General features: G+C 39.3%; 1 protein-coding gene across 1 annotated transcript in view; it reads right to left on the bottom strand.

Moving 5' to 3' along the window:
• VWA8 (von Willebrand factor A domain containing 8) overlaps positions 1-14,435 on the bottom strand; it is a 299,559-nt gene that overhangs the window by 148,945 nt on the left and 136,179 nt on the right. The window contains exon 21 of the mRNA XM_033104113.1: positions 11,848-11,924. Coding sequence (XP_032960004.1) covers positions 11,848-11,924 — 77 coding nt within the window. The remainder of the gene's footprint in view (positions 1-11,847; positions 11,925-14,435) is intronic.

Here is a 14,435-nt window from a genome sequence, read left to right as displayed (position 1 = left end):
AGAAATTAAAACAAAGCTCAATGGGGACACAGAGGGGAAGATAATAAGTTCTGATGGAAGAGGACAGGGTATTGATGGCTGAGTAGGATTTTAAGTGGCAGGGGTGGGTAGAAAGTGCTTCCAGGCAGAGGAACAAACACGTACAAGTCTGCAGCTACGAGAGAATTTCAGAGGGACACTGAATGTGTCTAGTATACAGCTGTATGGAGGGGAGTAGAGCAGGATAGGGAAGGTGGGCCAAAGTGTACTGTTTTCTTAAATATCATGCTCAAAAGTCTCACTTTCACTTCACGGACACAGAGGCCCAATCATCTATCCATTTCAGAGACAAGACTCTCTTACTTTTACTGGACGTTGCAAAGATAGATATGAAGGAAGAGACATTGCATTTAATCATTTGTTTACCAAATGTGTATCGGACATCACTGTACTCAGACATGCCGGAAGGAGGCAGTTCAAGGACGTAACCCTGCTCTTAGAGAAAGCTCACTGTCTGGAAGGGAAGACAGAGGTGGGCACACACAATTGTGATAAAGAATGACATGCACAATAGCAGAGCCTACTCTAGGAAGGCAGCTCTAAACATACTATCAATGAAAGGATGTTTTTCTAGAAGACAGATTCTAAAATATACAAAAATAGAAACAAAAAAATGAGCCGAAGATGAAAACAATACCTTCAAAAACAGTTGAAGGTTTTATTTGTTAATAAGGCAGAAAACACTTTTTGTTCTCATTAAAAATTGACGAAGGGTATTTTGGAGAGAACAATGCGATTGATGCACGTTATTATCTGTGTGGTTGGAAGGTCTAGTCCTACATTAGTTGAATCTGATACTTGTTTTAATGGCTGTTACAGCTGAGAAAGTTCACAAAGGCATGTGGACCCAGACTGAAGCACAGCACTGACTCCCTACATCTCATTTATCAGACACACAAAGGTTTTCGTTACATGGGCTTTGGAATTCCCATCTCTCCTAATGTCAATCAGAGATTGTGCAAACTAATTGGACAATGCAACATTTCATATTTTGAACTAATAGGTCACTGACAGGCTTCATTTATGACTTTTAGACATGCTAAGAAATTGTTTTTCAATTGTTTTCGTGTGCAGACATGAGACATTTTAGGAGTATACGATCTAGTTCTACATTTCAGCACTTCCAACACAAAATGTGTGGGTTTCCCACACCCAACAATTCTCTGATTCTCTGCAGACATCGACTGGGTGTCCTACAGGTCCATTCAATTCTGACAGTACCTACCCAGTGGAGTCAGTGCAGATCCCACAGATTAGGGGTTCTGTCCCACAAGCCTGCCCCCACCTCAGACACCAATCACGAGTCTGGGGCTCCCATAGTGGCTGCTCCACGGACCAGCTATAAATTAGGGGTTCCTGCGCCCCCCTCTTCAGGTTCCAGGATTTGCCAGAACAGCTCACAGAGCTCCAGAAGGCACTTTGCTTACTACTGTAGGTTTATTAGAAGGGATATAATGCAAAACAGCCAACTGTAAGAGCTGCACAGGGCAAGTTATTGGGGGAGGGGAATGTACGCAGAGCGTGTGTGCCACCCTCCCGGCACCTCAGTGTTCACCAACCTGGAAGCTCTCCCACCTCCACTGTTTGGGATTTTGCTTGAGGTTACACTAGGCAGGGGCCACTGATTAAGTCCCTGGCGATTTCCTCAACTGCAGATTAACTTAATCTTCAGCTTCTCTCCTCTCCTCCCTGAGGTCGGGGGTGGGGCTGAAAGTTCCAACTCTCTCATCCTGTGGTTGGTTCCTCTGGCAGCTTGTCCCCGTTCTGAAGCTATTTAGGAGCTCAAGGGTCGCCTCATTAGCATACAAAAACACTCTCTTATAACTAGAGATTCAAAAGATCAAATACCATAATAAAACATACCCCTAAAACTCAGGAAATTACAAGGGTTTTAGAAGCTCTTATGCCAAGAATGGAGACAAAGACCAAAGATGTATTTTTTATTATGTCACAGCATCACAGGGTGACATTATTTTGAGCCACACACAAAAAACACTGAACAATTAAAACAGTTATAAACGTCTGATTCTAGGCCTGGAACCTTCAGCTGTTGGCGGCCATCCTATTCCAAACCGTCACTGGCCAAGTTCTTACAGCACTTTAGTCCCTGAAATCAGTTATCCTTTATGGATCCATCCTACACTGGGCCATCTCATCCACTGAGTCTCCAGAACAGACAGAGATGCAGAAACACCAGAACGTCTTGCTGCAAATCCCACAATTAGGAAGACAGTCTCACCAATGTCTCTGAATTGTACTCCCCAACTAGTCTCCTCTTTACTCCCTATCTCAGTACCCTGTAAATATCTGTATGCCATTTCCATTATCTGATGTTTTCCTGTTTATTCAACTGGCTGCTGCATATCTCCTCATTACGCCAGAAAGAAAGCTTTAGGACAGCAGTGACCTTGTCTGTTGTGTCTGTCATCATTTTTCTCAAGGCCTAGAACGGTGCTGGGGGCTGTACACTCAGTAGGAGCTGGATAAAGGTATTGTAGATGCCGTTAGGACCCCTCCCAGATGTCCTTTCCCACAAAAACGCACCCGGCCCCCAGCTACTGCAGGGTTGACTTCTGAAAGCTCACAGCTGCACCCTTCTCCAGAGAACTGTCCTCCACCAATGGGCGCTACCTCACCCAGAAATGCCTGGAGGTTAGCGGTTCTCCCCTCATCTTTCTACTGGGGGGCAGCCCTTAACCAATGACCTCATGACATGGGAGCAGAAAGGCTGTCGTCTCGCTCCAGGTGGGATAACTGATTGTGCCATTCAGGCTCCAGAGCTTTCTGTGAGGAGGCTGAGGCCAGGCTTCCACTGAAACCCTTTCTTTTCCACAGCCTTCACCTGACTCCTTCACTTCCCCAGTCTCACCTAAAAGCTCTCCCTCTAAAATCTCACACACATTTCCATCCCTGGCTCTGCTTCTAGATGACCTACCCTAATCTGTTGACCATCTGGATGAATGAATGAAGTTCACTGGAGAAACAATTCTTAGACTTTTCAGCCATGCTCTTAATTCTTCCTGCACCAGACATTACAGCTGTATCTCAGTCAACAGGAATTACTTAGCGGAGCTGTGAACTGGGCCATCCCAGGGAGACACAAACCTGCTCACTGAGTGTACGCGCCTTCCACCACCCCCTTCTGCTCATGTCACTGCTGCCGACACGCGAAGGGTCTGCCTACAGCAGCATCTGTCTCGCTTATAAGGCACAGAAGCTTAGAAAGCTCAACAACAACACCAACAAATTAGATTTTCATGAGTAAAAGGATCATTGGGAAGTATATGGCACTGGCCCAAGATACGTCCTCACTCTGTCTGCTTACCCACGGCTGCTGCAAGAGATCTGAAGCTGATGCTGACAGGAGAGGCCCAGAGACTGAGACGTGATACTAAGCATGTTAACACAACGTGAGACTGAAACAACTGCAAGGTTGAGTTTGTTGTTATTACAACTAAGGCTGAAAACTTTTAAAAATCCCTCCCCCCATCAGAATGTTACTCATTGTATCATGGAAGTCAGCATGAAATAATAATTTTCTCAACAAAAAATTTGCTTTACAAGTTAAAAAACAAAAAAAACAAAGGACTGAAAGTCTATAAATTCAGTTGATAATAGTGATTGACTTGATGAAGAGGAAATGAGATTGGAGGCGGTGGTTGAAGGGAACTTTAGTTATCATGATACCATGTTTCCCCGAAAATAAGACCTAACCGGAAAATAAGCCCTAGCAGGATTTTTCAGGATGACATCCCCTGAGCATTAGCCCTAATGCGTCTTTTAGAGCAAAAATTAATATAAGACCTGGTCTTATTTTCAGGGAAACATGGTATGTAGTGTTTTATTTCTGTAGAAGGAAGAGTAACATCCAATCTGAAACATTTGTAACAGTTGTTAGTTCTGAGTGACAAATTTGGGTATGTATTATGTATTTTGATTTACATTTTTTGGATTTTTAAAGTTTTTCTCAAACTGAAAAAAAATACGTAACACTTGAAAGGAATGTAGCTATTCTCTAGAGGCAGGGGATATAAGAAAACTAAAAAAAAGAAAAAGAAAAAAAATACACACTGCATCAGTGGTTCTCAAGCTTGTTTAGCTTGTGATTTAGGAAATAAAGATGAAAAAGAGTCCTTTGGAATCCTCCCTGTTTCCAGTCTTCTCTTCCCAAACAATCTAGAGTGCGCTGCTTGCTGGTCTCTCGTTTCAGGGGTCTGCAGGTCTGACTTACCAACCTGTCCCCACAATCGCTCAGTGGGAGCACTGACAACTGAAGCAGTGTTGGCCTGGGAGGGACACCACATAAAGACCACAGGAAGTGCTTTGCTTTAGGTTCCTATGAGTCACCTGGATGACAGACCAGAAAACAGAGTGACTAAATGTACTGATAACATACCACAGGGCATGTGTGATTAACAGCCAAAGGAAGTCTAATAATCTGGAGAAGTGGTCAAGAAGACAGACAATGAAATGTAATAAGGATATTACTATTGAAAAATGGAAAACTATGGACTGCCTGGCCAAAGGAAAGTGAAGCTGGACAAGGATTAGAACTAGAACGCTAGAATTTAAAACATCAGGCTATTACCCATAGACTGAAATGCAGAATGTAAGAACTGACTGACCAGCAGTCTTGCCACATGGCTAGCGCTTCAGTGAGGTACTGACTAAAGTACTATTGTCACTGATACTATTTGATCAGCACAACAAAGAAGCAGCATGTGCAGTGGTGAGGGCAGAGCTGACGCCAGGCTGTATGAAGCCAGCTGTGTGACCTCAGCCATGCTGTGTAACCTCTCTGTGCCTCAGTGTCCTGACCTGGAAAACAGAGGTCACGGTATTTATCTCAGAGTCGTAGCGAGCAGGACCACGTTACAACTCGAAAACAGTCTAGAACAGTGCCCAGCACAGAGTAGCTGCTATGCACGTGTTTGTTGAATAAACAAAAATAATATAGGAACTTAAACGGATTTGGGGATGATCCAGAGAAGAGTGAAAACCTACTACAAACCTAAAGACCTGCATGGAGAAGTCAGAGGCACTGGCCAGAGCCCGTTTTGTAAAACAGGCTAGCAGAGGGCATGCTCAGTGGGGAAAGCACTGTCCAACCGCTGATAAAAGTGTTTCTAAAATCGCCTTTTCAGCTTCTTAATGGGGCAGGTGAGACAGAAGGGGCAGCTCAGAGCTGGGTAGCAGCTGGCATGCCTGCAGTTCTTACTGCTCTTCTCAGGGCTAAGAATGTCCTGATGGCTCAATAACAGCTTTTTCCATGAGACTTCAGAAAAGCTTTTAGTTGCTCTAGTTTCTACCAACACATCTGTTTGTTTTCTGGGACATTGTGGATTTCAAAATTTACAGTGTCACATTCGGTGTTCTTCAGCCTGAGGAAAGCCTTACATGTTGGATAAGGCTGTGTCTGTTAAAGCATGTCATCATTCACTCCAGGACATTTGATTGGAAGAGGGTCAGTGCTACAGTTCTACACTTCATTTTATCTCATTTGATTTCACAAAGAAAAAGTATATAAAAATATGAAAGGCAAAAAGCAAGTGTTTTAACCATAACCATCTACACAATGCAATACTTGAACCATCTCAGGCGTGAGAGTACTTACAGAATGCAATCACAGGTCATACATATGTGAAGAAGGGGCCTTACTCAATTCTAAAACAACCGTCAGTGCCTCTAGGTAGGAAGGACTGCTCAGGGGAGCTTGAGCGGAAGGTCCACATGGAATTAGCACATATCAAGTCATTTCAACACAGAAGCACTGGAAATCACAGTTCCTGCCTCATGATGGGTAGACTATACATAAGAAAGTTACTCTTCTCATTTCCCCTTACCCTCCATGCAGTTATCAGGGCTTCCACAATATCCAGTAAAACCTATTGCAAATATATCCTTTCTTTCCATTCTCACTGCCAATATATTAGTTCAGCCCCAACCATTTTATCTCGATTACTGCGATCACCTAGTGTTCTCTGCCATTCAAGTCTCATTTGGCTCTGATCTACCCACAGACGGTGGTCAGAATGATCTTTCTTGCTTTAACTCCATCACGTTGCATTCAGGATAAAATCCCACATCAGCAGGGCCCCTCCTAGGCCCACATCGTCCTCCTGCCACCAAGTCATCTCTGCATATCCATCCCATGCTACAGCAAGCTGCCTCTCCCTTCCTGGTGTTTAGATCGCATTTTGTTTAGCGAGCATACTGCCCCTTTCTCTCTTCTGCACTTAGAAAACTCTTGTGTATCCCTTAAGGCTGAGACTGAGTACCACCTTCTCCAGATATCTCCCACTGTATCACATACGTACAATCAGAGGGTTGGCACCTCTTCTCTAGGTTCCCGCAGAACTTGCACACGCCTCTGTCATAGCTGATCTACAACACTGTAAAGGAAATGCTGATGTATTCTCACCCACTGGAAAGGAAGCAAGCCCCTCTAGGTGAAGCTCAAAATCATCATCTATACATCATCCATGTGTAAAGCAGCTACAGGCAAGCAACAGGAATCTAATAACTATAAATCAGGTGAACAACTAATATATAAAAAATAAACCAGACTCCTGCCCCTCAAAAACTTCACTGTTTAGTTGGGGTGGCAGGACTGGGAGAAGGGGAGGGGATGGAAATAAGGTATAGAAATGAACTGCATGCAAATCAGAGTGAGACAAGAAAGTGGGGTATGTGGCAGGAAACTAGTATTTATTAGTTTGCCTAAAAATTTAGGTGCCTAAAATGTGCCAGATATGTGGTTGGTTCTTTGCACACATTCTCTCATTTAATTTTTATAACTACCCTGCAAGGTATTATTATTTCAATTTTATAGGTAAGGAAATTAGGACTCAAGGAGTTCAAGGCCACACAAAAGTGAACGACACAATTTGATGTCTAAAATCCATGTCCTTTGTATCTCAATGGTACAAATTCAGGCCTATGGAGTTTCAGAGGAGGTAACAATTAGACCCAGAAGAACAAATCAGAAAAGGGTTCATACAGAAATAACAGTGGACCAAATCTTAAAGGATTAAGGGAGAAATAGAGCGCATTTTAGATGGATACAAGTTCAGAACTTGTGAGTAGGACAGAGAATGGTCCAGTACGGAATAAATCGAGCATACCTGAGGAAAATCCCAGTGGGATTATACTGGGGGACCTGGGAACCCTATATTTACAATGGGCACCAACGTTAGAAAAATACCCAAGAGCACAGGTCACACTAATGATGGAACCTGTGCCTTCATCTCCATGTACGAGAAGTAGCAAATGAAAACGAAAATCTGGTATCATGAGTATTACAAAACCCTAAGATAATTCTGATGTTAATACAGCTTTTATCCAAGGAGGAAATATAGCTCCAGAAGTTGACGTATTATGTGTCCTCTTTAATTAACATAACATTGTGGAACAACAAGTAAATAGATGCAGCTCACAAATGTGAGCCCTGTAGTGTCTTCTGTCAAAAGTATGTAACATCAAACGTAATTATGTCCATTAATCTTTTAAATTACCTAACTAATACCCTTAGGACAACATCTTGATTTTAACTAAAGACATGAATTGCCCAGCTTGCTTATTTCATGAGATCTGATAATTATAAGATGGCCATTCCCATATGTTTGATGATGCTTTGACTTATCAAGATTGTGCTTTCAATGGCTCATAACTAATGTTGTTGGAATGACATCCGTAAACTAAACTGAGTGTGGCTGATTATTTAGATGGTAACATCGCAAATCCATTAAAAGGAATCTAAAATAAACAAAGTAAAGACTTTAAGTAGTTCCCCCATTGATCAGAGAAGTCTAAACATTTTTTTTCAACTGCTTTTTTTAGTTCTTTAAAAATGTTTCTCTAAAGCAATTTTATGAGCTTAAATGTTATGGCACATACAGCCCTAATGGCATATATAATAAAGAAACAACTCACATTGACATTCATGGGAATGTCAGTCTAATTAATGAAAAGTCATTCACATGACATACTTTAAACAGAAATGGAGGCGTTTTACTTCTGCCTTTATACAAAATTAGTATCAAATAATGCCAAATAGAGATACCTAAGGCCCCTTTTAAAGTGAATGGATGTTTTTTTGGTGATACTGTCATCAATCAATAAAACAGCAATGGGTGCTATAACAAAAATCACATAAATATATGGCTTTAAAATTTAATTACATTTTGAATTTAGAAAGATTTTCCACAGATAATATATCTATCCACACATTTATGTAGCCAATGGAAGAATCACCACATATATAAACAAGCAGTATGTAGTTTTTCAGTATTTACAGATCACTGGTTACTTCACAACCAAAGGCTGGTGTGAAAGACATTCTAGGCAGGAAGTACAACATAGTATCTCTAATCGAAACTTTTTAAAGCACGTTGAATACTGCCTGCTTCTTGCCCAACGAAAGGTGCTACGCAGGTGCAAAAATAATTGCGGTTTAAAAGGTTAAAAATCATTGCAAAAACCGCAATTACTTTTGCACCAACCTAATAGTAAACTATAGAGATAAAAGAGATATTAGAAATGACCCTGCCCATTTCTCTTACTTAGGGATGAAAACACTGAGACCCAAAGAGAGATTCAAAATAGATAGCCTCAAACACATGTATAAATTGAAGGTTGAAAATCAATGATTTAAGCGTTCATATAAAAAAAGTTTACTAAAGAACAACACATTCAATTAAAACAAAAGGAAGGCTACAATAAAGATAAAATCAGAAATTACTGACACAGAAAAGAAACATGAAAGAGAGGGTCAACACTGAAAAAGGTGGCTGCTTGAACAGACCCAATAATATTGATAATCCCCTGGCAACACTGATCATGTAAAAAAGAGAGAGAAGGCAAATAACGAATACTAGGAATAAAAACGAAGATATCGTTGACTAAACCTAAGGACACTAAAATATTATAAGATGATGTTATAAATAACTTTATACCAATAATTAGAAGACAAGGAATAATTCCTAGAAAAATAAGATGCATCAAAACTTTTTATAAATACTAAAGATAATGAATCGTAAGCAAAAGGCCTGTGTACAAGTGTGAGGGTGACACACACCCAGGAATACGTATAAATACCAGCTGAATTTGTCTCCTTTTTCGCTGATCAAGTAACCACCTCCATAATCTATAATCAGAATTGACTGAGGTAGTTGAGCCTAACGTATCTTTCTTTAAAAATATATTGTTGTCTGATACAAAGGAAAGGAAAAATTGCCCCACTATACAAAGGGATTCTCATATACAGTGACTTCCTTCTTTCTGGGGCATAAATTTGAGAGCTGATTTCAACTTCTGAAGTCTTTCTTAAGAGGAAGTTGGTTTTCAGCTTGATTATTTTAAAGTATAAAATTTAAATTCATTTGCTTTTGCTCTAAATTGACATTATATGTTCAAGGGGCATCAGTATATACATTCATTAAAACTTTCAAGTAATTACGTATTTTTAAGGCCATCGTTAAGCCATAAAAACTAAACACAATGCAAACGAAATAAAACAGCACAAATTCTCCTAAGAATGAAAAATTGTAGTGCTCACTGTATCATCCTTAAAATGTAAAACACGCATCTTGCCATGTGCCTTCTGGCTAGAAAACTGGAACTATGTATGATATGTCACAAATGAGTTATTCAGGTGAGAACTAGCAAACTATTTAAATGTTTTGATCTTTCATTATTTTCCCCCAAACTTTGCCCATGTAGGAAGAAAAACTGGTGGAAAAGTTTAAAGGTAAGAGAGAAAAGGAAGAGTTTTTCAGTTCAACTGTCACAGTATGGCAGTGCTTGCATTTAAATAACCCTTATTCTATTTAATAATGGCCCCAAAGTGTAAGAGTAGTGATGCTGGCAACTTGGCTATGCCAAAGCAAAGCCATAAAGTGCTTCCTTTAAGTGAAGAGGTGAGTATATATAGTAAAAAACATAGCATATTTAGAATTCAGTACTATTCACAGCTTCAGACATCCACTGAGGGTTGGAACTTATCCCTGCAGATAAGGGGGTACTATGTATGTCTTTTTTACTCTGGCAGCTTTAAAGATTCTTCTCTTTCAATATTCAACAATTTGATTATAATGTACTTTGTCACGGTTTCTGGCCTATCCTGCTCGAGTTTCACTGAGCTTCGTGAATTGGTGACTTTATAATTTGCATCCAATTTTGGAATGTTTACACCACTTATATCTTCAAATATTTTTCTGCCCTATTCTTTCTCCTTTCTTTTGAGTTTCCAATTACTCATATGTGAGACTGTTATTTTTAGGGTTGCCATTTCAGTATGGAGAATTCCTAAAAATTTCCTCATATTTATTTTTTTCCTCTCTAAATGCCTTAACATATTTATGGCACTACATGACAGTCCTTGTCTGCTATTTCCATTATTCACCATTCTGGAGTCTATTTCTATTAACCAATTTTCTTGTTTCTTTGTAAATCTAGTAATTTTCCATTTAATGTTTGACATTATGAATGCTTTGATGTTGACTGTCTGGATTTGTAGTCTTCCTTCATTCAGTATTAGTTTGTTCAGCTAAGGAGTTAATTTATATTCTTTTGAATCAACTTGATCTTTTTGAGGCATTTCGTCCCCTTATACTCATCCCCGTAATTTTTAAAGTCACTTTGTATGAGAAAAACTTCCAAAATAATGTTAAATAGCAAGCATCCTTGCTTTTTTTCAAGGCTTATTTTTAAACTTCGTAAGGGTGTGTAGAGTAGCTTTTATTCTATGGATAGATGGGTCCTACTTCTACAGCATGGACTTCATTAGGGATCTTCTAATACCAGTGTTCAGCCAAGATGCCTAACAGTGTGGGAGGTCTGGTGGTGGTTCAGCTCACAGCTCTCTCTGGTCGTTGTTCTTTTCCTGGTGTTTTGTCCACGTTTATAGTTCTTTACTGTGGTAGGACTAATCTGGCACCAGTTACCCCTTCACAGCCAGAGGGAGGTTTTGACCATCCTTCAGCTTTACTTTGGTTCTCTTCTTTTTCTCCTTTGGCCCACTAACTGTGCCTTTTTTCTCCTACAATTTTCTTTCAGGAACACATCATTATTTAGTGAAAGGACCCAAACCAGAAAATAATTTTTGTAATTCAATCCAATGTTGTTTCTACTACACAATATTTTTTATCTCATGGGATTAAAACAATAACAATTTAATCTAGTTTTAAGTTGCTTATTAATTGGTATATTCCCTTGCTTTATTTCTACCCCCACCCCAGTGGCTGTACGTATATTTTTTTATTTTAAAAAGATTGGAGCAGGTTCACTAATAAATCTAAAAACAACCCATGTCTAGAAAATCTACTTGATTAAAAGCTATCTCTGAACCAGCATTCTGGGATAATCCACAAAGTGTTTTTAAGGAAGGCAAGGGAACAAATAATTGATTTCTTCCATATTTTGAGTCCCTTATCTCATCCCTGAGATTCATATCATTTATTGTTTCTCTTGTGAGCTATTTTAGCTTCCTGTTAGAGTGGAGTGAGACTCTACACATTTTTATTCTAATTTAAGAGCCTTTCTGTTGATGAAATCTACTCCTGGAATATAATGTTCATCACTCTCTGTCCACAAAATGTCTATTAATTCATGTTTATAAAGCATTAGTCACTTTAAAAATAAACTTTGCATGGTTTTATTACCTTTTAAGGAAAGGAGAGATAAGAGCAAGAGGAACAGAAATAAAATGGGTTTATAAAATGGGCCTTTAAGAAAATAATTTTATATTATACTGGGGAAAACGAAATAATTAAACCAGATCTTAAGTGGTTGTGGGTCTTTTCCTTTTACCTGTGTAGCTGGATATATTCTCGGGGTCTATTGAGCAGGTGAAGAAATCTGTCAACAATCTTGTTTTTTCCTACACCCTGTAATTACACAAAAAGCATTAAACAAAAAGAGACTTTTGTCTGGAATTAAAAAAAACACACAGAAGAATCTTTTACCAAAACCTAGTTCTTCAAAGTTGTACTATTTTAGCTATTATTAATGAAAACTGAACTAGCAAATATACATCTTCTATGACACGGTGTTTTTTTCGTGTGTGTGTTTTTTTTAAAGAAATTACTTCTAAATATATACACTAGTACCAATCGCTTATTTAAAAGAAAATACATAAATAATTTTTACCCTTCTACATCTTGTTGTTTTCTATTCTATAATTTCGACACTGACGTGTCAACATTACAGCAGAATATTAACTATGGAAGATTTGAAGAATGGCATCAAAGGTGATCAAGTAAATACAAAAACAATGATTTTTCTAATCAGTCCTTCAGAAACACAGTTTTCAGTTGCAAGAAGATGTAATACTGCACTTCTTCTGTTTTAATCAAACACTCACTTCTTCTCCTTTGACCCCACTTTGCAGTCCTTTAAAGCCTTGGCAACCTAAAATTATAACCAGGGTTTAGTACTAAATCTCAAGTACGTGCTCGTCCTACAAATGCCCTCATTTACTTACCACTTCCTGATGCTGTCCTTTTGTAGAGGACACACTATTAAAAATGGATTCCACTCCCATGTTATTTCCCCATTTAAAAATTTTCACTTTGAGGTGGAATACGTTATTAAAGGGATGTAAATCTTTCAACAAGTGATTTGTGTGGGAAGAATAGGAGTGGATAAAAAAAGCTGAGTTCTAGCAATAAATAACACTTACTGAGTTCTTATACTGACCCAGGCTCTATGCTAAGTATTTTTCACATGTTACTTCATTTCATTATCATAACAGTTCTGTGAGGTAGGTATTATGATTATTTTAGCCTCAACAAATCAAGAAACCAAAGCTCAGAGAAATTAAGCAACATGTTCACGGTTACACAGCTAATCATAGTGGAGTGGGGATTCAAATCAGGTCTGTCTGATTCTGATGCTTTTAGTCCCAACATGATGGGTTATATTTCTTTCAGTTTGCAATTGATTTAGGTAACCTGGGCCTTGAATGATCTCTTTCCCCACTTCTAAGAATCCATCCTAAAAAACAAAACCAGGCAGATCAGGGAAAAGCATGGTGTCCAGCAGCAGGAGCCAAAGCCCCATAAAGGGAAGCTGGCAATTTCACTGGTATTTCTGCTACGTGCTCAAAAATCTCGTGCAGAGAGGCATGCTACCAGCACCAAGGATGGAGAGGGTATTTATGGAGCATCGTCTTTGTACTTACACTATGACAGCGCCTCTAAGATGAACAAATTCTCAAAGGGAATATGAGAATTTGTCCCTCACAATCCGCAGAGGGAGGCAAGACATCCATACTTGAAACACAGAAGACGAGCCACCATCTAGATAAACTACTGCTAACTTGTGTGACGTGGGCTTTCATAGGATTAGCATCTCTAGCTTATCTTTGGTCCATTAAATGTTCCACAAGATGGCAGACACAAGAGAGACTAGGAGACTGGAATGATTACTAGCTACTTAATAAGGAAGACAGAAGTATCCAGCATGCCCAGACAGGCGCAGGCAATTAAGATCCGTTGGACACCCTTGAATCAGGGAGAGACATGGAAATATCAACGTTTAAAGAAGGTCAGTATGGAAATAATCTGCAAAATACGCTGACAAGAGGAGAGACTGGTATCCAGGAGATCAATTATTTATTCATTCAACATATCGATAAATATTTGTTGAGTGCTGGCATGCGTCAAGGGATAAGAGTGAACAAAAAAGATGAGGTTTCTGCTCTTACACAGCTTCCATTCCAGAAATGTGGAAACAGATTGAAAGGTAGATTAGAAAAAGTAGGAAGAAAGGTAGCAACATGTAATTAGACAACTAACTAACTAACGAACTAATCACATAAATAAATAAATAAATAAATAAATAAATAAATAAATAAATAATCAAATGGTGATAAATTCACTACAGACGACCGAGATAGGGTGAGGTGATACAGACTGGGCGGCGATTTAATATGAGTTAGAAGTGAAGACCTCTCCTTCGGTAACTTTTAAGCTAAATCTGAATGACAAGGAGCCAGTGCTATGAAGATTACGAAAAGGGACATTCCAAGAGAAGAGTTGCTATAGCTAGTAAGAAACAAAGCTAGAACGGTAGGCAGGGTCCAGCTCTGGCAAAGTCTTGGAAACCACTTAAAAGAGTTTGGACCATTTCCTAAACGCACCGAGAAGCCACGGAGGTAGAGGAGGAATAGGCTCAGATTTTCAGTTTTGGAAAATCACTCGGGTAGAACGGTCTAGTAGAGAGCAAGAATGAAGGCAAAGGAAAACAGTTTGGAAACTCCTTAAAAAACCCAGGCAGGAGATGATGGTGGATTAAACAAAGGAGCAGAGATAAATAGATTTCAGAGACATTTAGGATTTGGTGATGGGCGGCACGTGGGGATAAGTAGAAGTCGGTGTTGGTCTTGGCAACTGGGT

The sequence above is a fragment of the Rhinolophus ferrumequinum genome, chromosome 4, assembly GCF_004115265.2.
Source record: "Rhinolophus ferrumequinum isolate MPI-CBG mRhiFer1 chromosome 4, mRhiFer1_v1.p, whole genome shotgun sequence".
NCBI lineage: Eukaryota > Metazoa > Chordata > Mammalia > Chiroptera > Rhinolophidae > Rhinolophus > Rhinolophus ferrumequinum.
The sequence above is the reverse complement of the archived record's forward strand: the minus strand, read 5'-3'. Positions and strand labels throughout refer to the sequence as shown.